This window comes from Xenopus laevis, chromosome 7L (genome assembly GCF_017654675.1).
Source record: "Xenopus laevis strain J_2021 chromosome 7L, Xenopus_laevis_v10.1, whole genome shotgun sequence".
NCBI lineage: Eukaryota > Metazoa > Chordata > Amphibia > Anura > Pipidae > Xenopus > Xenopus laevis.
In genome coordinates, this window is record NC_054383.1 from 103,666,393 (window position 1) to 103,687,545 (window position 21,153).

The 21,153-nt window shown below is 37.3% G+C and overlaps 1 protein-coding gene across 5 annotated transcripts in view; it reads left to right on the forward strand.

Moving 5' to 3' along the window:
• The window catches only part of LOC108696609 (espin), a 110,844-nt gene that overhangs the window by 53,194 nt on the left and 36,497 nt on the right, over positions 1-21,153 (forward strand). For all 5 annotated transcript variants that reach the window (XM_041569419.1, XM_018226126.2, XM_041569420.1 and 2 more), the window contains exon 7: positions 574-824. In XM_041569419.1, the coding sequence (XP_041425353.1) occupies positions 574-824 (251 nt within the window). The remainder of the gene's footprint in view (positions 1-573; positions 825-21,153) is intronic.

Sequence of the window (21,153 nt, forward strand, 5' to 3'; positions counted from 1 at the left end):
AAAAAAGGAACGAGAAGGGATAAATAGAACTGCGTGCACAGTTAAAAAGTGTTTTACTTCCTTGTTTTGTGGCAAGTTTTGTGATTTTAAGCATTAAAAAAGTGCATCCCTATTATCAATATTAAACCTCATTTGCCAGTTTGTTGGCCAGTTCTTTGACAGTTTTGCACAGTGTGTAGAGACAGTACTTACAATACCCCCACCTCCATGTCATTAATAAACAAATTAAAAAAGCAAATTTACCAAAACTCTTTGTTATCTATCCTTAAGCCATTTTTCTATCTAAGTATAAATATTATGTTCCAGGCCAATGTTTATTAACTTAATCGGTAACCTTCAGTGTGCTACTGTATCAAATGCTTTAGCAAAATCTAAATAGATGACGTTCACTGCAACCCCAATGTCTAGGCTTCTACTCTCCTCTACATAGAGGGTCATGATCTATCTTCTGATATTAGTAAACTTGTTCCTTGCTTTGCTGTGTATTTTTGGCACTTCTTGAGGTAACACAACATAGAGACTTGAAATGAAAAGACCTAATTATGCAACTTTAATGGATTTTCTCTCGTGCAGGACCCCCTGAAACTATAAATGATATGCAGACTTACATGGACATGCTGAATCCAGAAGTCAACACAAAGAAAGGAGATAGCTCAGTAAATCCTCCTCCTCCACCTCCAACATTTCCACCCCCGCCACCGCCTGCTCCTGATTCTAGATTGCCCCCACCTCCATGCTATCCAGCGCCAAGCCCTCCAGAAGGACAGCATACAGCGGAAATCTACGTCCAAGCTAAAAATAACCTCAGGCATGTGGAGAATGAGGTAATGAACAAAGAAGTGCTGTACATTTGGAATGCCCGCTCTTTCCTACACATTACGGTGCATTTCTGTTGGTTCCACAGTTAATGCAGTTATCCAGATTGCCTTACTAGCCTTTCTGGTATGATAGGTCACACATTCATTCAAATTTGAGCAGGAGAAATTTGGTAGGTGATTGTTCCTTGTAGGACTCTCTGCTATGTGAAACACCTGGTAGATGGTAGAACCAGAGTGGGTTTAGAATATTTACACACCAGTGCTTTTTACCATGTTCATCATTTATGAGTATCGGATAACTTTACACTATATTATGGTCTCCCTTTTCATGAGCTATACATATATATTTGCACTCAATTTGCAAGTTATATTTTATAATCCAGAAAAATCAAGAAAAACTTCTTTGTGCACTATATGGATACATTGATTATGAAGAGGTTTATTGGTTGACAACCTGAAATCCAACAGGATCCACCTGCACCTTGCCAAGAGAAAAATACAACTTCTCAACTACTGGGGCATAACGTATTTATGAAGGTGTGTAAAAAACAGCAGGATAATACACCACACACGTAAAATTACACACACCTTGATAAATTCGCCATTTATTTTACACAGCTTTTTACATAGGAGCTACCAATAGTCAATCACAGACCATAATTGGCACACCCAGGAACATTTTCCATACTTGTGTTGCTCTCCAAATTTTTTTACACATGAATGTGGCTTACGGGTAAAAAAGGTTGGGGAACCTTGCACTAGAATGATTCATAATTGAGTCTTAGCATAGTATCTGCAATCTCAGTCATAAATCATAATTGGAGATTTTTGACAGGGAGGAAAACTTTCACCATTAAGTTTATCTTTTGGGTTTTGCAAAATAGATTTTGGTACTGAAACCGATATATACTTAGAACTGTGCTTCTTCCAAAGCTTTCTTCCATTTCATTAATGCTGTAATATATTTGCATAATATTTGAAGGATCATGCAAGGATCCCACATCCTGGATGAATTCAGATGTTCTGAACACTTTTTTGTGTTTTCAGCCCTCTCTTCCATTAATAAACAAACAAAATAAAAGTGGACCCAATACAGAACCATGGGCCACACCAGATAGAACCCTAGTTCATTAGATAATTACAGCTGACAGCTACTGTTCTGAAGGGTCTGTTGCTCTTCCTTTGCTTTGACCCGCAGCCGATTCTGTGGTTTCAGGAATCAATTAAATTTTTCAGTTCTACCTTCAGGCTACCAAACTGTATATTTGCAAGACACACCTTTAGCCTTTTGTGCTTCTCTTTGCACCTGTCTATAGATATACTCTCTTCTCTGTGACTTCATGTACCCGCCAATTTACAGTGTCAGTCTCCTGTCTTCTGTTTTGTTATCATATTATCTAGTGTCTTTGTACTTTTCTTCCTTTTGATACGTCTATTTATTATACTGTATGTCTTTGTGTATATAAATAGAGAATGGAAGTATTGATTCACTCTTATGCTCCCCCTTCTGACTGCACCACTGAGGACTCATAAAATGACCCCATTTACTTTATGCAGAGTAGCATGCCCAAAAATATAACTACAGTCCTACTGGACTGGCTGCAAAATTTGTCAAATTGCTCTGTCTTTTGGCATTAAAGAGTGATCTTATCCCTTTGTACATACCAAAGAATGTACCTTAGTGCTTATTCAAAGAGCACTTCTTTCCAGAGTTTGGCTGTGCTCTGTGCTTTGCGTTGCACTAACTCCTGCTTCTTTACTGCCCTTTGCCTTCAAATTGAGTGCATTGTGCTTGCCTGACATATCTCCCTTTGTACTATTAATAACCTACAAACTGACTGTCTCTGTGAGTTTATGTTTGATCACCCTTTGTTTTGTCTTATGGAAATAGTAAGAGGTACTTGTATGAATATATTCTTCATCTTTTTTTTCTCCTAAGAAAGTATTTATGACTGTTATTCCTAAGCGCATAGCGGAAAATGTAATAAAAGTTGCAAACTTTGCCCAAGGCCTATTAACCTGTAGCAGTCAGTTATCAAGTACATTTACTGGTGACCTGTTTGAAAGCAATATATGAGGATTACTGGTTACTAGACCAAGTGCTGGCTCAGAAACTTGTATTACATTACATTGAGGTTTTTATCAGCTTTATGCATCCTCAACCATTGCCATTTTGAATTAAGCACATACTCTTCCATTCTCAGCTTGCATGGCACTGCACTATCCTAATTTTTGTTTCACTCTTCAAGCTATTTGGCTTCAGCTCCTCTCTCCTGGCATTGCCTGCTGTCTTGAAACCATAACTATTTTCCATCTATAATTCATTCTTTGGTAAACAAATCCCTTTTCAGCTTCACTATCAACTTTAGGCTGATGACACATAACATCAGTCTTTCTTCCTTTGAATCCTCTTCCTTCCTGCTAAATTGTATCAGTTGCTGCTCTTTATCTGTTGCATCCTAGATTTTTTTCCAGTTATTTGATGCTTAATCACTAGTGATAGGCGAATCTGTGCAGTTTCGCTTTGCGTCAATTTTTATACGTGTGACTATTTGGTCCAAATGCATTAAAGTCAATGATCGTCCAAATTTTGATGCACACCAATTTTTATGCACGCGACAATTGACGCGCGTCAATTTCTTTTGGACACACTGGATTTTTCAAGTTTTGTGTATTAATTTGCTTGTGGCGAAACACAGAAATTCACCACAAATTTGTGTCTAGCAAATTTATTCGCCAATCACTATTAATCACACAAAACCAAACTTTACTTTAAATGAATTGGAAGACATTAGGGCAATTTACTATAAGGAAACCAAGCAGAGTGAACAACTTTTCACTACTACCAGACTCAAATCTTTTGGCATTTGAGCAATTTTAACACCTAGGTTGGTAAATAAGCCTTCATTTTTGGATGTTGTTTGGATGCGCTACAAATAAAATGCTTTTAAAAGATTATTGGGGAGATGTTACAGTATGTCTTTTGTCAGATGTGCTGTAATTCTGCAACTACTTTTGATGTCTTATAATTAAAGGGGTTGTTCTTCTTTAACTTTTAGTATGATGTAGACAGTGATATTCTGAGACAATTTGTAATTGATTTTCATTTTTACTTATTTGTGGTTTTTGAGTTATTTAGCTTTGTATTCAGCAGCTCTTCAGTTTATCATTTTAGCAATCGGGTTGCTAAGGTCCAAATTACCATAGCAACCATGAATTGGTTTGAATAAGAGACTGGAATATGAATAGGAGAGGCCTGAATAGAAAGCCGAGTAATAAAAAGTAGCAAAAACAATACATTTTTGGCCTTACAGAGCATTTGTTTTTTAGATGGGTCACTGACGCCCAATTGAAATCTGGAAAAGATTTCTGATTTAAGATTTTGAAGAAAAAGGCAAATAATTAAAAAACAACTAAAAATAAATGATCAAGGCCAATTAAAAATTTGTTAAGAAATGGCCATTCTATAACACACTAAAAGTTACCTTAAAGGTGAACCATCCCTTTAAATGGCAACATGGCCGGCAACGGTGTTCCTTCCCTGCCCCCTGCTCTAGCGCGGGCACGTTATGTCTGTGTAGGTGGGGGCGGAGAGATCAAGGAGAGTAGGAGAGCAGGCAGGAATGGAAGGCCAGGACTAGGGGTATGCAGTCAAGAGGTATGTGCCCAGTGTCCCCCTCCCCAGCATTACGCCCTAGGCATGTACCTCTTCTGTCTACCCCTTGTTCGGCCCTGCTCCCTCACTACATAAGCCCAATAAGGATCCTAGTAACTAGATTGCTGACGTAAACTGGGGAGCTGCTGAATAAAATGCTAAATAACTCAAAACCACAAATAATAAAAAATTAAAATCAATTGCAAATTATCTCAGAATATCACTCTCTAAGTCATACTATAAGTTAACTCAAAGGTGAACAATGCTATAGACACAACAGCTGATTATTACAAGCCATGTCCCAGCTCTCCATTTACATTAGGTGATGGTTTTAACCATTTAAAGGGGAATTATACCCAAAAAGTGTTTTCTGCATAATGCAAATATTTCATTATACATTCATTAAACATGGTGAGTCATTTCTAAATTGAAATACTGTTGAAAGCAATATTTGTTTATATATTTTTTGTTCTCTTGTTCTGAGTCTTGAAGCTAAGTAGCAGGTCAGTTCTTCCCCACCCCTCCAGATCTGTAAGCAAGTAGCTTCTGCTGCATTTATTTTAGGAGTCTGAAACAGTAGGGCAGTGAATGTAAGCAACCAGACAAGTGTTTCTTTCAATAGCAATTACATTTAAATTACAATGTTTAATTAAAGTATGTAAAGTGGCTTAGAACACTGTTTGGTTGTGCTTCCCTTTATCTTTATGTATACAATGCTACGTGTATACATTCATTAATGGTACAGACAGGAGGAACAAACAGTGCAGTCATGTTAGAGGCACGTGATAAAAGATCATGATCTACGGAGTTTATAATCTAAGTATACACGTTTGCTCTTTATGCTGGAAACAAACTGCATAATTTTCCTGCTATTATTGCTGATAAATATCTAACTCAGCTCACTTGTTCCCAGAAACCAAATGCCCATGGTTTTTCCTTTAAAGATATGGAATATCACTGTTTTTGTATGGATATTTTAAAGTGGAATGCAGCCCTTTAATTATTTTGCAGATGCTTTGTCTTCATCAAACAAAGCTTGTCTTGCCGAGATAGAGGCTGCCCAATTGGTCTTTTTATTATGGTAGCCGGTGGATAAACAGAACAACAATAAGAATAATAGATCCTTTGTGTCCCTTTGGCAGAGGTGCCTCTTACATAATTTGTGGGCTGGAAAAGTGATGGCTGAGTTTTTTAATCCCTTTAATTGGGCTGCTACTGAACAGCACAGCAATAAATATAACCTGGAAGCAAATGTTTCATATAGATATGTCATTACAATATATTTATATATATATTTGGATAAATCAGAAATTGATTCCAGTATTTTAACATCCAGCTGTTTAGCGGCTATGTATTAATTATATTGTCATGAGCAAGAACTATGATAATATTAAGTACTATTAAATTATTTATGGCCCTTACTTGCACAGCAAAGTGCTTCGTTGTAGGAAGAAATAATGACCGACTTAGCTCTGGAAAAGAGTAGCAATCTTTTATTCCAGACAAAGGTAGAAACCTAACCATATTATCATTTTGTTTCTTTATTATAGGCATGTTTTGTATGTGATGTAGAACTAAAGTGCTCTGATAGTAAAGTAAAGTAATAGCGCTTTGGCTGTAGATTACATTGCTAGAAAATAAATACACAGGTGTCTGGTTTCTCTGAAATGTGAACCTCTGGCAATTTTGCCCTGGAAGAGATGATAGGAGATTGATTTCCAGTTCAAAGGTCACTAGAGTAATAAAGGGAGTTCACCAAATAATTTGAAGTGTTTGTGTGCGCATGGGGGTTCTTTGTAAATAACTCTTTGCATTACATTAGCATGCGGCCAATGTTCTTTAGCTCTTTTTATTTTCTACTTTCTGCACTTTCCAGTGCACCAGAGACTGTGCAAATGTACCTAGGTGTCTTTTATTGAAAGAAGTTTTTTGTAAGCAGTGTTTATATTCTTTAAATTGTCCTATAAATGTTTCTTTCATGTACTTTTGTACTAGCTGCATATTAGACTTAGCAAGTGCTGCATGACTCTGACTGACACTGATAAAAAACAACAATTCAACCTTAGATTGCGGGTCTACTTTGTGTTAATTTGCCAAAACAAATAATATTAATAAAATATGCCATCATCACCTAATGCACTGTTGGCAATCGAGCTTCTCACAATATGATTATTGTAATATGAACTTTTCCATGATTAGTTAGTATTTTGCATAACTGGCCCATATCTTGTTAAAGGTGACACAGCACTGTTATTAGAGAACTGCCAGAGAAAAGGAACTGTAGCAGGTGAGGCAACATTAAAAAAAAGGATTATTTTAAGAGAATGCAGCAAATAGCTAGACAAGTGGCGTAACTAGATGATACTGGGCCCTAAAGCAAATTAATTTTAGGACCCCCAACATATCCAGAGGTTGTCCTTTTTTTTACCAATATATGTGGAGATTGTTTATTATTAGGGCCTCATGGGGCCCCCTGTACCTCCAGGGCCTCCCTGCAGCCACAGGATCTTCTTGCTCTGTTGTTACTCCCCTGGGCTGGATGCAGGGTTTAGCTATTATACAGCAGGCCACACAGCCAAGAGGGGCCCAGGGGGGCATGGACTGCTGTATTTTAGTCCCCTTATCATTACCCTAAAGTGCAGACATCCATAGTTGTCCAATGGAATGTGGGTTATTTGTCTTGTGGACTTATAGCCAGCAGTACAGCTAAGCAGAAGTGGGCTAAATCAGCATTTTCTCTTCAAGCAGAGAGAGTACCATGTGTGACATAAGCATTAGGGTATATCTGCAAAGGTTTTCCGGAAGGGGGCTTTGCAAATGGGACGGGGGCCCTGTCAGAGGGGTGAGGGGCCCCGGAGGCAGCAGCCATATAGCCCCCAGTCCGATGTTGATTATCACTGTTTCATCCCAATGGTGTAGAATTTTGAAAACTCCCAGTTTATGTTCCAGAGGTTAGTGGGAATCAAATAGCAAAATACTGATCAGTATCAATGTGGTTTTTGTATAATTCAATATGCACCCCCTCCCCTCTTTCATCCATATATGCCAGTTTGTTGTCTTTTACAGTTAAAAGACCAGTAACATCAATTTTATTATTAAAAAATTCGTTAGTGTAGAACGAAAAAAAAAACCACAGCCATATTAAACTTTAAAATCACTAAGTATTATGAAATAACTTACTGAAACTCCGCTTGAGCTCCTCTTCAGAAAAGGCGATCCATCGTGTGGCACATGATTTCTCCTCCCTGCCTTCCCTGTATAGGAGATAGCCAGGGAGGAGAAATTGTGCGTCTGAAGAGGAGTGCAAGCGAAGTTTCGGTAAGTTATTTCTTAATAAAGACTTAATGATTTTAAGGTTTAATATGTCTTTGTGGGTTTTTTTTTCATTGTACACTAACACATTTTTTTATAAAAAAAAATTGATGTTACTGATCCTTGAATGCTTTAACATCCTAACAACAAATATCTCTTTCAGTTTGAAAAATGAATACCTTTCTCAATTAGACCTATTATACCACTGTGAGTGGATCATACTTTCATACCTGTGTGTGTTAGTTTCAACACCTAACTGAATATGTTCAATGGAACCATTATGAGTCGATATCTGTGACTGTATTACCTTCAAGGGTTAAAAATGCCAGGGATTTCTATACCACTATAGGAGCCACCTGGTCGTTTGGTAAAACTTTTTCAAGATTGTTGTCTTATCACTACTATCTACTAAATAGCTTGAGCGTAGTGCCACTCATAAGAATTTGCATTTTTTTCTGCTACATTTGTTAGGAAAATTCTGAGCTAAAGAACTATTATAATGGTTCCCTTCCAGAATTAATGAAAAAACAAATCATTATTATGCAAAGGGACCCACAACAGTACCCTGCATTCTGTCACTGGAACTTTTCTCTTTTATAAATGCAAATGGCCTGTGTGCTTAGTCTCTATGCTGTAGCTTCTCTTTTACTCTGTGTGTTAAAAGGGAGAATGGACATCTTGAGAGTAAAAGGACTCATGTTTATTTGCTGAGAGGGTCTTCAGTTGGCAGGGGCCAGGTATTCTTGCAGCCCCTGCACCAACGTAGCTACAGGCCCAGATAAGTGTTTTCAGTTCTGTACCTTTGGTGTAATTCTCACAAAAAATTTTTTCCCACTTTAACAAAGTTGCACTTTGATCCCAAGGTATGTGTGGTACTTTCAACATGCTGCCAAACTCCAATATTGACATCTACAGCCTAAACTCTGTGGCACAATTTGTGGCCCATTAATATAGCAACCTTTTTACATTTTTGCTGTGAAAACCCAAAATACTTTATCTGTGGTCCTGCATAAGGTCCTGTGACCTCTAGTGTTGGGCAAATTTTTTCGCCTTGTTTCGCTGCAAAAATGATGCCCATAGACTTGTATGGCGGCGTGCGTCAAAAAAAAAAAGATGCGCGTCAAAAAATTAGACTTTAATGGGCATCAGCGACATTAAGCTGGTGCTGAATTTTTGGCGAAACAAAAATTCACCCATCCCTAGTGAGCTCTGCTTATATGTGTGAGAGATGTAACTACTACTTGAAGATCCAATTTACAAGTTGACAAGGGTGTCTTGCCTTTGTCTCCTGAAGCATAGCCATAATAGACATGGTTGCACCCCCATGTACAGCATGTACAGGTCATACCTTAGTAAGGGATAGAGGTCCAATCTCATTGTATCATGCCACCTAATAGTGGACTGTCCTTAATGAAACAGTTAAAACATAGGGTGATATACAGTACACATGAGAAAATATTACTTTAACCACACCAGAAGAGGTTGTTCATTGTAGGTGGCATATTGTACTGAACTGCTGTTCTGATGAAGTGGCAGTGAGTCACGGAACGCGTTAAGCATGTAGCCCCACAAGAGAGATGCTGCTGTAATTTTTAATCGATTTATAATAAATTTAGACTTTTTTTTTAACATATTATTCTGGCTCTGCGGTGCTCCGTTCCTCTACATTGATTTTGCCCTGGATTACTATTTGGGATAGTGGTCTGGACGTTGCAGCACGCAGAAGCTTGGCTGTGTACCGGTAAGTGCTCCCACTATCACTTTGTTACTGGACTCAGCAACTTTCCAATATACATTTATTACAGATGTTTATTGTTTTAAGTTATTTATAAATCTAATTTCTGTTGAAATCAGGAGTGTATATATTTTTTTTGTTCCCTGGCTTTGTCAGTTATTTTCCTGGTCTGTTAAAGGGGTTCTTCACCTTCCAAACACTTTTTCATTTGAGTTGTTTTCAGATTGTTCAGCAGAAATAAAGCCATTTTTTAAATTACTTTCAGTTTTTTATTTTTTACCGTTTTTCCAAAATCTAAGTTTAAAGTTTAATGTCCCTGTCTCTGGTGTTTCAGTCAGCTCAATAATTCTGGCGCAGACTCTAAACCTTTACAATTTTACAACATTTAGTTGATACATTTTTCAGCAGCATCTCAATAGTATTTGCAACTACTGAATCAATTCTAACAGCTGCCTTTAATGAAAATTAGGGATTCTGCTCAGCAGAGACAAAGATAAGAAATATATCAACTAAATGTATCGATTTAGAACAGTTTAGAGAGTCGGTGACCCCTTTATTTCTGGTAAACTATCTGAAACCAACTGAACTGAAAAAAGCGTTGGAAGGTGAACAAGCCCTTTAATCAGCTGACTTCTGCCAAGTTGTTTTGGGAGACAGACCCAGCAGTGCAGAGAATATATCCAGACTGGAAGTTTGCTTAGCATTATGCATTTCATTGTGCAAAAAAAAAAAATGGTTTGGATGGAGATACCCTTTAAAATTCTATAAACATGCATGATTTTGTTCTTCAACAATATGACAATGACATTAAGTGAATATATCCATGTTGTCATTTGTTAAACATACAAAAATGCTGTGTTTTTTTGTTGTAAATGTCATCATTTTCAGATACATTTACTGGGGCTAGAAAATCATTTTTATTTTGTTTTTGATAAGCGTTTCTTGTAAATTATATGACTGTAAGAAAACACATGTCCCTGTTCCAGTTCCTGCCATGAGCACATCTCCCCAGGAAATCACTCTCAATGTGCTCCCTAAATATTCTCCTCTGGGAACTCTGTCCCTAGTAATATAGTAATATTGGTGTGGGTGGGGCTTACTTCCATGCATTTTATTGGCAGGGTGTGAAGAACAAATACAAAAATATTATAGAACAAAGAAGGAATTTCTGATTGATCGATTGCCACAGCATTTAGATCAGCTACAATTTTTAATTATTAACTAGAGGTTCCGTTTTAAAGGTATGTGCATTCTCTTTGTGGCTTATCACCGATATCACCAATTACAGTAGAAACCCCATTTTACTTTTTCAGGGGACCAGAAAAAAATGATGTAAAATCCAGGAAAATGTAAAATCAAGGAAATTAATTATTCATAATATATAGGTGGGACCAGAAAACAACAATGTAAAATGCGGGGGAACTTAAAATCTCGGAATGTAAAATTGAGGTTCCACTGTATCTTATTTTTCAGTTGGATTTATGAAAAATTACATAATTTTTTCATCTACAGTTTCTGTATGATCTTAACAGCATATTTCCAGAAAAATCAGGTTTGAGCACAGTTATGGGCTACAATAGGTGGTGTCTATCCATATGTGGAAAACAGATTTAGAGAGGCTTATACTTCCCAAAAAGGGGTTCCCCCCACAGAAACTTTTTCTTGTTGTGTTTGTGGGTTGCGCACAAAATCACAGATCATGTGTCACCAATGACCCCCCTCAATGACTCCCCCTTTCCCTGGATCCCCTGCAGTCGAGGGATGTAGATGCTCTGTAGTTACGCCAGTGGAGACAAAGGTATATATCCATATATACTGCAAATAATACTTCTCCAGTTGAAAGCCATCTACTGGTAATGTTCCACACAAAAAATCCACTCTTCTCCTGCCCGTGTCACTAGAATGAAAGGTGGTTCCAATAAAGAAAATAGTTTGGATTAGGTTCTTTTTTGGCAGCTGTAAAACGCCGGTGTTGAATAAGCCACATGTACCATGGCCTGTGAGCACAATCTGTTTCTTCATCTAGCAAAATGCTGAAAATGAATGATGTAAGTAGAAGTTACTGCTCCAGTGAGAAAACTTTCCCAAATATTTTAGCTACTCTGTAGTCCCCTGCTCCTGCCAGCAGTCACAGGGTTTAGCGCCTTGTTGGTACCTCCTGCTAAAATTTATTTATATTTGAACCTATCCAAACAGTGCCAGGTTAATTTATCTAGCATCTGGCTAGTACTTCACCTGTTCTGCATATACTATGTGTGTATTGTAGTGCCAGGTAAATAAACAAGGAACTTGATTTAGTATGAGATTTAATAGTCTACTATGACTAACAGCAAACACTAATAGCAAACACATTACATAAGTAAGCATGTGCACTATTTCAGAGATGATCTTTCCCACTATGTATAGATCCACTTGCAAAGATGTTAGATTTAAAGGGACTGTTCACCTTTAAAAAAAGCCTATGGCACAGTCAGGGTATTATTATTATTAATCTTAAAGGGGTTGTTCACCTTGAGTTAACTATTAATATACTGTAGAGAGTGATATTCCAAGGCAATTTGCAAATGTTTTATTATTTATAGATGAAGCTGTTTATTCAGCAGCTTTCTGTTTGGGCCATTACCTCCTTTTTTGGGAGTGGACTGTCTCTAGATATAAATGATATTTTCAAGATATAAATTATTTATGAATGTACTTCCTCAAACTAACCAAACCATGCTGTTTATCAGGTGTTTGTTCCAATTTGCACATTCATGCTGGAATCAGCCAATTAGGCCAGGAGATGTTAGTCAGTGACTCACATCATGAACATGTTGGATGCACCTGCAAACATAGTTTGGGAAATACTCAAAGAAATAATACCAGACAGTTCCCCTTTAAGAATCAAAGCTTGTTTTTGTAACTATAAATAACTTGGTACAGTAATGGAAAAATATACTAAGAAAGTTTTATCTTACATTACTGTGTTAAACATTCCTTATCTGCATAATTACAGTTGTACCTGTTGATAAGTGTTGCTGGAACGTTTGCGTGGAGGACTTTTCCAGCTGATTGTGAAGAGCATAATGCAGGGATTTTCTCTTGAGTTTCTCCAGTAGACTATGGAAAGTGAGATATGGAAAAGCTGTTGAGTAAAAATCAGTGGATGAGATATATGTGTGGAAAATAGCATTGGGGTCTGGGAATCTGGGATAGTCTGTCCATGGACTGGATTGCCTCTCTTAATACACTTGGTGGGTATGCACACCTTCATAGACATTAAGTTTATAGGGTGAAGATTTGAATTAGATTTTTGGGTGACACATGACCTATTAGGTGGAAGAATAACTTAAGAGATTCATGCTAGATAGAGCAACATGCTGTTGGCTAATTATTTCTGGAGATGTTTTATGTGTGAATATACATATATATGCTTATACCTTTCTGAATGTTTGTCCTAGCTTCTGCTGTTTATATGAACACGGTGGTGAGGACGTGTATTGTTTGATAATAGGTACAGCATAGAACTAGGGCAGGGCATTACTCTTAAATTTGCCTTATCCAAATATTTAGCATTAAACCCCACTGCCTTGCAATGTGCTCCGGCTCTGTTAGAAATGGTTGTGCAAACAGTCTTATTTTCATATTTTAAATAAACTGTTCTGTTTTTTTAGGGGGATAGATCCAGGAATCCAAGTTGCTTGTGCTCCTAGATCCAACCCGAACTAGCCAACGACTGGGGGAAATGCTGTTGTTTTTATTTCTACATTCCTTTATGCCTGTTTGTGTGTGCATACGTGTGTTCTGTTTATGTATATGTATGTGTGTGTGTGTGTACCCACTTTGTGGGTCAGTGATACTGGGGGACAGCTTTGAAGCATTGACCTTCAATGAACAGTTGTAGTTTTCAACCCATAATTAAATTAGTGGTTCACCTTTACATTAACTTTTAGTATGTAATAAGTATAGAATGGTCTATTTCTGAGCAACTTTTCAATTGGTCTTCATTATTTATTTTTTTATAGTTTTTGAATGATTTGCCTTCATCTTCTGACTCTTTCCAGGTTTCAAATGGTGGTCACTGACTCCATCTAAAAACAAATGTTCTGTAAGGCTACAAATGTATTGTTACTTTTTACTATTTATATTTCTATTCAGGCCCTCTCCTATTCATATCCCAGTGTCTTATTCAAATTAGTGCCTGGTTGCTAGGGTAAGTTGGACCTTAGCAACCAGATGGCTGAAATTGCAAACTGGAGAGCTGCTAAATAACTTAAAAAACCGCAAATTGTAGTATTTAAAGCTTTGTGAGAGGTTAAATAGGGTCATTTGGAAAGAAAATGATGTGCTAATGCTCCTTTATATTGGTTCACTATGTGAGCAAGGTGTGTGTGTGTTGGTTAACCCTTTTGATAGGTGTCAGATCTGCTTGCTACAAGCTGTATTAGGTCATGGGGTAATACGAGATGATGGGGGAGGTTTCTGGGTTAAGTAAATTTACAGAGTAAAGTAAATTACAGAATTAGAGTTTCATACAAAGCACAGAACATTAATCGGATCTCAGATATTTGATTTGTACTTTAACCCCTTGCCGTCTGCTCAGCAGGAATACATAATTTAACGCAGTAGGTATTGTGGGTCATAGTTTGAAATCATTGGTTATATTTTAATTTCTGAACATTTGTAATATTTTAACCAGTTGCATGCTGGTGTCTTCATTATGGTACTATGTTCTTTCTGCCATGCATATAACATGTAAGCCCGTGCTTTGAGACAAAGCTTGTCATATTTCCTGTGTATCTAAATTAATCTCCACCTATTCTGATTGGCCGGGAGAACCCATGAAATGTCATGTCAGTGTGATCCGGTGCAGGCTAAGGTAATTCAGTAGAGAGTTAATGTAATATGAGAAGCTGGGTTGAGTGTCACAGGTGTTCTGAACGGACGTATCGGATAACTCTCTGGTCACAGACAGGCAGGGAAGCCAAGGCAGACACAGGTAAGATTTATTTTTGCTTTATTTCAACTAAAATATCTCTATGTGAAAGTTACAGTTAATAGCCAAATCACCTGTTGCTGTATGGAGCTGCTGTATAAGCAGTCAGGAAAACAGGTAATTTGTTTTTCTTCTGAATTATCCTTATTGTGTACAAGATACAGTCGGCATTTACAGACCCAGCATCCAATGCCTCTTGCAGTTATTTGCCTACTTTATTGTGTCAGTGTGTGGTATAGAATTGCTTAATGTAGTGTACAGGTGTGTGTGAATGTTTTTTAAGGGGGTTATTTATTAAACTCCGAATGCAAAAATTGCAAAACTTTTTTATAAAATCAGACTTTTAAAAAAAATCACAAATTTTTCTGAAATTATTAAACCCTGAGGATGGAAAAGTCTGAATCTGAAAATCCGGCATCTCAGACCTGTCGAAGTTGCATATAAGTCAATGGAAGAAGTCCTAATGATTTTTTTTGATGTGCACTATGTTTTATGCAATACCCTGAAGTTTTCGGGTGAAAATTCCAAAAAATCGTGAAATTTGTGAAAATCCGATGAAAAAATCCAAAAACGTCATGAAAATCTGATTTTTTTTTCCTGCAAAGCAAATTTATCGGGAAAATGTAATAATAAATAAGCCTAAAAAACCCAAGCGGATTTGATCGGAGTTTGTAGCAGAAAATTTTGAGATAAATTGGGACTTTGTAAATAACCCCCTTAGTGTGTGTGAATCTTTTGTGCCTGATGCTTTGTGTGTATGTATGCTCATTAACATGACATATTGTACACATTATATACAGGTATGGGATCCATTATGGAAACCTATTATCTGGCAAGATAAAGAATCTCTGTCTTTATGGTTTCAATCTGGACGATTCTGCTTTTTACCCATGTAATAAAACGAAGAAGACAGGCTTTATGGCCTTTTAAGTAGAAATTAGGCATTCTGTTCCAAAATAATACAGAAAGCCCTTACCCTGTAACCTCAGGTCCAAAGCATTGCCCATTCTAAATATGCTGTGTATGCCAAGGTGTCTTTTCTGTACCACCGCATTGTGCTGTACCTTTCGGGTCCCAAGAACAGATAATCTCTCCCAAATACACAAAGACATTTGCCTATAACTATAGAACTTACAGACATAATATAAGTACATATGATTTCTGTTTGGCAGTCCCTAGTTCATCTCTGCCTATTCTATATTGAGCAGAAACTGGAACTGACGAATTACAATAAAGTTGTCAGATGGTTTATTACAATCAGTAGAAATGACGCCTGTGTGCAGCTTTTATTATGAGATAAAACATATAACTCTTATTTTATGTACATTTAAAACCCTTGATTTGAGCAAATAGGAGACGTCTTACCTTTAGGCCTAAAACTGTAGTATGCTCATTATTCTCTGGCAGCTAAACATACGACTTATAGTTTAACAATAGCTGGAAGTATTTGACAGGCTTGATTTATGCATATTTACCCCCCTTCAAATAGGGGCCAGTTTTAGTGTTGCCAGGGGCCCCAATCTTCTAACTCTGTCCCTGTAGCTAATAAGACTCCTAACTGGTGTACTGATAAAGGTGTTTTTTTTTGTAAGGGCCAAAAATTATTCCATTATAACCCATTTAAATACAACTTTAGTCAGCAACAAATAATTAGCCTAAAAAGTATAAAATACCCCGTAAAATTGGTGGATTTCAGTGCCAGTTTTTATGCTGCTTACCGACAGCTTTTTTTCCTGAATGTTTCATTCTGGTACACGTTAAATAATGATTTGCTGCTTTAAAATACATGTGATTTTACACAGTATACTATGGAATGAAAGTGTTGATGTTTTGCTAAATTTCAACTCTGCTTTTATAAATGAAATAAAAAAGGTATTGTCCATTGATATATCATTTGTGTAGGCTTCACATAAGCTTCCTGCCATTTCTTTTTATCAGGTTAAGTCAACAAGCTTAAGAGAGAAATCACAAAATTATACCTTTTAGCAAATTGGGGCGTTTTAAGGTATTGCATTTTTATTTCCTACAATGCTAAAAATTCAGTGAGTCTTGTTGCACCAGTTACATCCTTAAATTCAGATTATAATGATGGTGGTTTTTATCAATATCTTTACTGCTTGTTCATGGCACTTGTGTATTTTAAAACAAATATTGCATTATCTTATTTGCCGGTGTACATCTATACACCTGAGGATATTATTTAATGCAGACAAAGGAACCATTCTCCAAAAACAGTTCATAAATATTTTGCAGGGTATTGAGGAAAATCTTCTCTTTCGAAAATATGATCTATATTCTTTCAATTCCAATAAAGAACTACAATGCCATGTAATGTTCACGTGATGCAAAATTGTAGGAGTTCTAACTGAGCAACTGTAAGGGACATGGCTGTGTGTATTTAAACTAGGGCAGAGTGTAATTATGGACAGCACCACCAATTACCTGCAGGACCTAACTGACACAGAGAACCTTGAGCATTGTTCTTCATTCACCTGCAGAATAAGATATTTGGCTGAGGAATTGTCTCTTTCTGATCCCCAGAATAGAAGCTGTAGAAAAGTAAGTAGCCCGAGAATGCGATAAAGGTGATCTGATATTCATCTTTTCTTTTGCTGTAGACACTAAATCCCCAGATATATTGCTCTGGGAGCTAAAATATTCATCATCTGCAGAACTCTTTTCTTCACAACTCACTGGGGTTTAAGTAAACATTTTATGATATGGTTTATTAAGCACGGTTACTGCCCATTTAGGGGCAAATTTACTAAAGGGCGAAGAGGCTAATGCTAGCGAAAATTTGCCAGCGTGACGTCATTACGTTACTTCACTGATTTACTAACGGTCACTGGCGTAAATTTGCTAGCGAAGTGGACCTACTCTGTCGCTACTTTGCACCCTTTCGCCAGGCGAAGTTGCGCTATGGCGAAGGGACATAACTACGCTAATTCACTAACTTGCGCAATTTACTGAACGTTACCTCTTGCGCCAGACTTGCCTTCACCACCTCAGACCAGGCTAGGTGCAATAGAGTAGATAGGACTTGCTTCAAAAAAAGTTAACATTTTTTCTAAATCCCAAAAAACGCTGGCGTCTTTTACTTTTTTAAGGGTGATAGGCTGAAAAAGATTGTAAATTTTTTTGGGGGTATCCTCCTTCCCCCCTACATATCCTAACATATGGCACCTAAACTATACAGTGGACACATGTATAAGACAAAATAACAACTCTTATTTTATTTTCTGAAGCTTTCTGAGGCTTGTGTAGTGTAATGTATTTGCTGCTACATATACTGTATGTCCATTGTACTTTAACTTGGCACTGTATGCAAATTAGGCATCGCTAGCGTAACTTCGATTTGCTTGACACATTTACACTACTGCAGCTTCGCTACCTTTCGCCTCCCTGAGCGCAACTTTGGATTTTAGTGAATTAGCGGCGCCCTGGCCGAAGCCAATGCTGGCGCAACTTTGAAGGTAAGTAAATTTGCCCTTTAGTGTCTAGGTAAAGAATAGCAGTCTTGGCTTCAGAACAGTGAATTAAACTATTTATTGTGGGCCTCATTTAATAAGCATAGGGCAATGTGCAAATCAACCATTGGTGCAGGTGGCAATTCCAGGATTTCTTTGCATACATGCTCATAAGTTTAATAGAGCATTTGTGGCTTTTCTGTATAGCTTCAATGCTCAGACAATTTTTAAGTGCATTTTGGATGTTCTCCTCTGTAAATAAGGCTTTGAGTTTGGACAGTGGATTGGCAGCATGGGGTTGTCTCTTGGAATGCCCCCTAGCTTGCATGTAATTCAGCAGCACATGCCCGGGGGTGCAAGGTGCTAATGCGCCCCAGAACTACACTTTGCACCTTGCACACGTGCATGGACCCTATTACCGTTTTTATTATCACATTCACCCAGGGCAATAGTAAATAAGACTTGCTATTTTTAAGCAAGGGAACATCATTTCCTATGATTCCGCAAATCATGTGACGTGTCACATCACTAAGCATCAGATTTAATTATTTATAATTCTTAGTAACAAATGTGACCATCTGTTCTGTGGCTGATGCCCTTAGTTCTCACTGGTTGGCTCTGAACAATGCTATTCTTTAAATGAATGAACTTTTTTCTCTAAGTAGCATTGTTTTGTCTTTGCCTTCTCTTAAGCCTGCACAATATGCAAAAAGGCAAGTTTACGTACCTGGTAGAAAGTTGAATTTACTTAACTCAACAAATGTTTTCTGTGTGAGTATTTTGTTAATGAATATAACGTCTATAGCTGCAAACGTCCATGAGCCGGATCACTATGGCGAATGTATAAGAAAACAGGAAATCAGCTGCCTCATAAACCAACAGCAACCAACCCTTAAACCTATGTATGTTTAAAGGTTTCAGATACTGCAGGGCTTCTGTCCACAATTAAAGGGGTTGTTCACATTTGAGTTAACGTTTAGTATGCTGTAGAGAGGAATATTGTGAGATAATTTGCAATTGGTTTTGATTTTTTATTTGTGTTTTTTTTTAGATATTTAGCTTTTTATTCAGCAGCCCTCCAGTTTGCAATTTCAACAGTTATCTGGTTTCTAGGGTTCATATTCCTGTCGCAACCGTGCATTAATTTGAATAAGGGACTGGAATGTGAAAAGGAGAGGGTCTGGATAGAAAGATGAGCCATAAAAACTGGAACTGGTGACTTTATAACATACTAAAAGTTAAGTTAAAGGAAAATCACCCCTTTTAGGACAGTTGCAGGTGGACTTGTTTAAAGTGCAAAGTGCCTATTCGGACACAATCACCATGTTTTTACCCACAATGCAGTGTTTTCCCCATAATTCCAGCATCACTGCATTTGCCAGGGGAAGTTGCACCCTGGTCCACATTTGGGCTCATTCACACTCAGCGAAAAAACATTTTCATGCACACAGACCTAAATACATGCCCCACTTGCACACTAATAAACAATCATAATATCCTATACACTTTAACATACTTTCACTTATGTATACTTGACTGAAATAAAGACTCTCTATTTCATATTCACGTGCTTTCCTGCTCAGGTTTTCAACACCTTAACTAACAGCTTAAAGGCGTCATAGAGCTGAACTACAAGAGATACAAAAACATCATAATACCGATTCAAACAATAAGAAAATACTCTGCAGTGTAGCATAATGCATCTACAAATTTACACATTGAGGCAAGTCCACTTTCAGTACATACTCACACTAAGAAAATACTCTTCAGTGTAGCATGATGCATCTAAAAGTACGCACTTTGTGGTAAGCCCACTTTCAGTACGCACTAACACTAAGAAAATACTATACAGTGTAACATAATTTATCTAAAAATATACACCTTGGGGCAAGCCCATATTTAGTGCACACTCACACTAAGAAAATACTCTGCAGTGTAGCATAATGCATCTAAAAGTACATACCTTGGGGTAAGCCCACTTTCAGTACACACTCTCACTAAAGTACACTTATATTAATAAATTAGATTAAATACAAACTATTGTTGGTCCTGTCAATTGCACAGAGCTGCTATATGATGGGCTTATTTATGCAAACAGATCAGGAACTGTAGCTCCATCCAATCCATTGTGATACTGGTTATTTGCAAGTTTGATTAAAATTCTGTACAATAAAAACTAAATGCCTTCATATACATAGTGAAGTTCTGATTCTCTGTATGGAATATGTTATTCTGGTTTATCTGTGGGTAGTATCACTCTGACAGTTCAAAAACTTATACTGGAAATCACCAGCTGATGATAGTTTTGCATATAACTACTCATAGTAATGTTTAGGTCACGATGTAGAATGACATATGCTGCATGTCAACATCTTTCTTTCCTTTTTTCTTTCCTAATGATGAAAGGGCAAAGGTGACTATGAGCGGATGCACTGCCCAGTTGTCAGCATAATAGGAGTTCTCTTTCGTCTGTCAGATGATATGGGATCTGGGAACCCAATCCAGGAGGTAGTATTTACTGCCTGAGTTGGCTTTAGACATGAGCTGCTGGTGCATTGCCGAGGGAGTGCATCTACCACTGTGGCTGGAAGTTTGAATTCCCGGCCTCCTCTTACTGTTTGTTGCTGGTGGATGTTATGTGATCACCTATCTTCATGTCCTATAACTGGCATTCATTGCTCACATCCTCATACCAACTGGCCACTATCTCAAATTGCAGGTTGTTCCCCTGTGTAACTTGATGCCCTGCCTCGTCACCTGCAGCATGTCCATGCTCACTGCTTAGCTTAGTACTCAATGGTTCAGTTAGGTTTTTGTAGACCTTTATAGTAATAGGGTCATATGAGGGTGAGAATGAGGATGTGTCTGTTTGAGTGAATTTTAATATATTTCTCTAGTGGAAAATGTTGTTTCTTGTACATTTCTATTATTTCTACGAGTGAATGAATTAAGATGCTAGAAACATAATTTATCATTCATCATTTAAAGCACTATATCAGGCTTGTACCTCAAAATTCTGTCTTAAGGATCCATAGCATTTAGAGCTGTATATTTTAGCAAGCATTTTAGCTCACATTTACAGTGTGTTCTGTTTTATACTAGATGTAATATATTGTAACATACAGTAGTATATTGAACTAGTACTGGAAGGTAATATATATTAGGCTTACTGTATCAGCCCAGAGGTACCA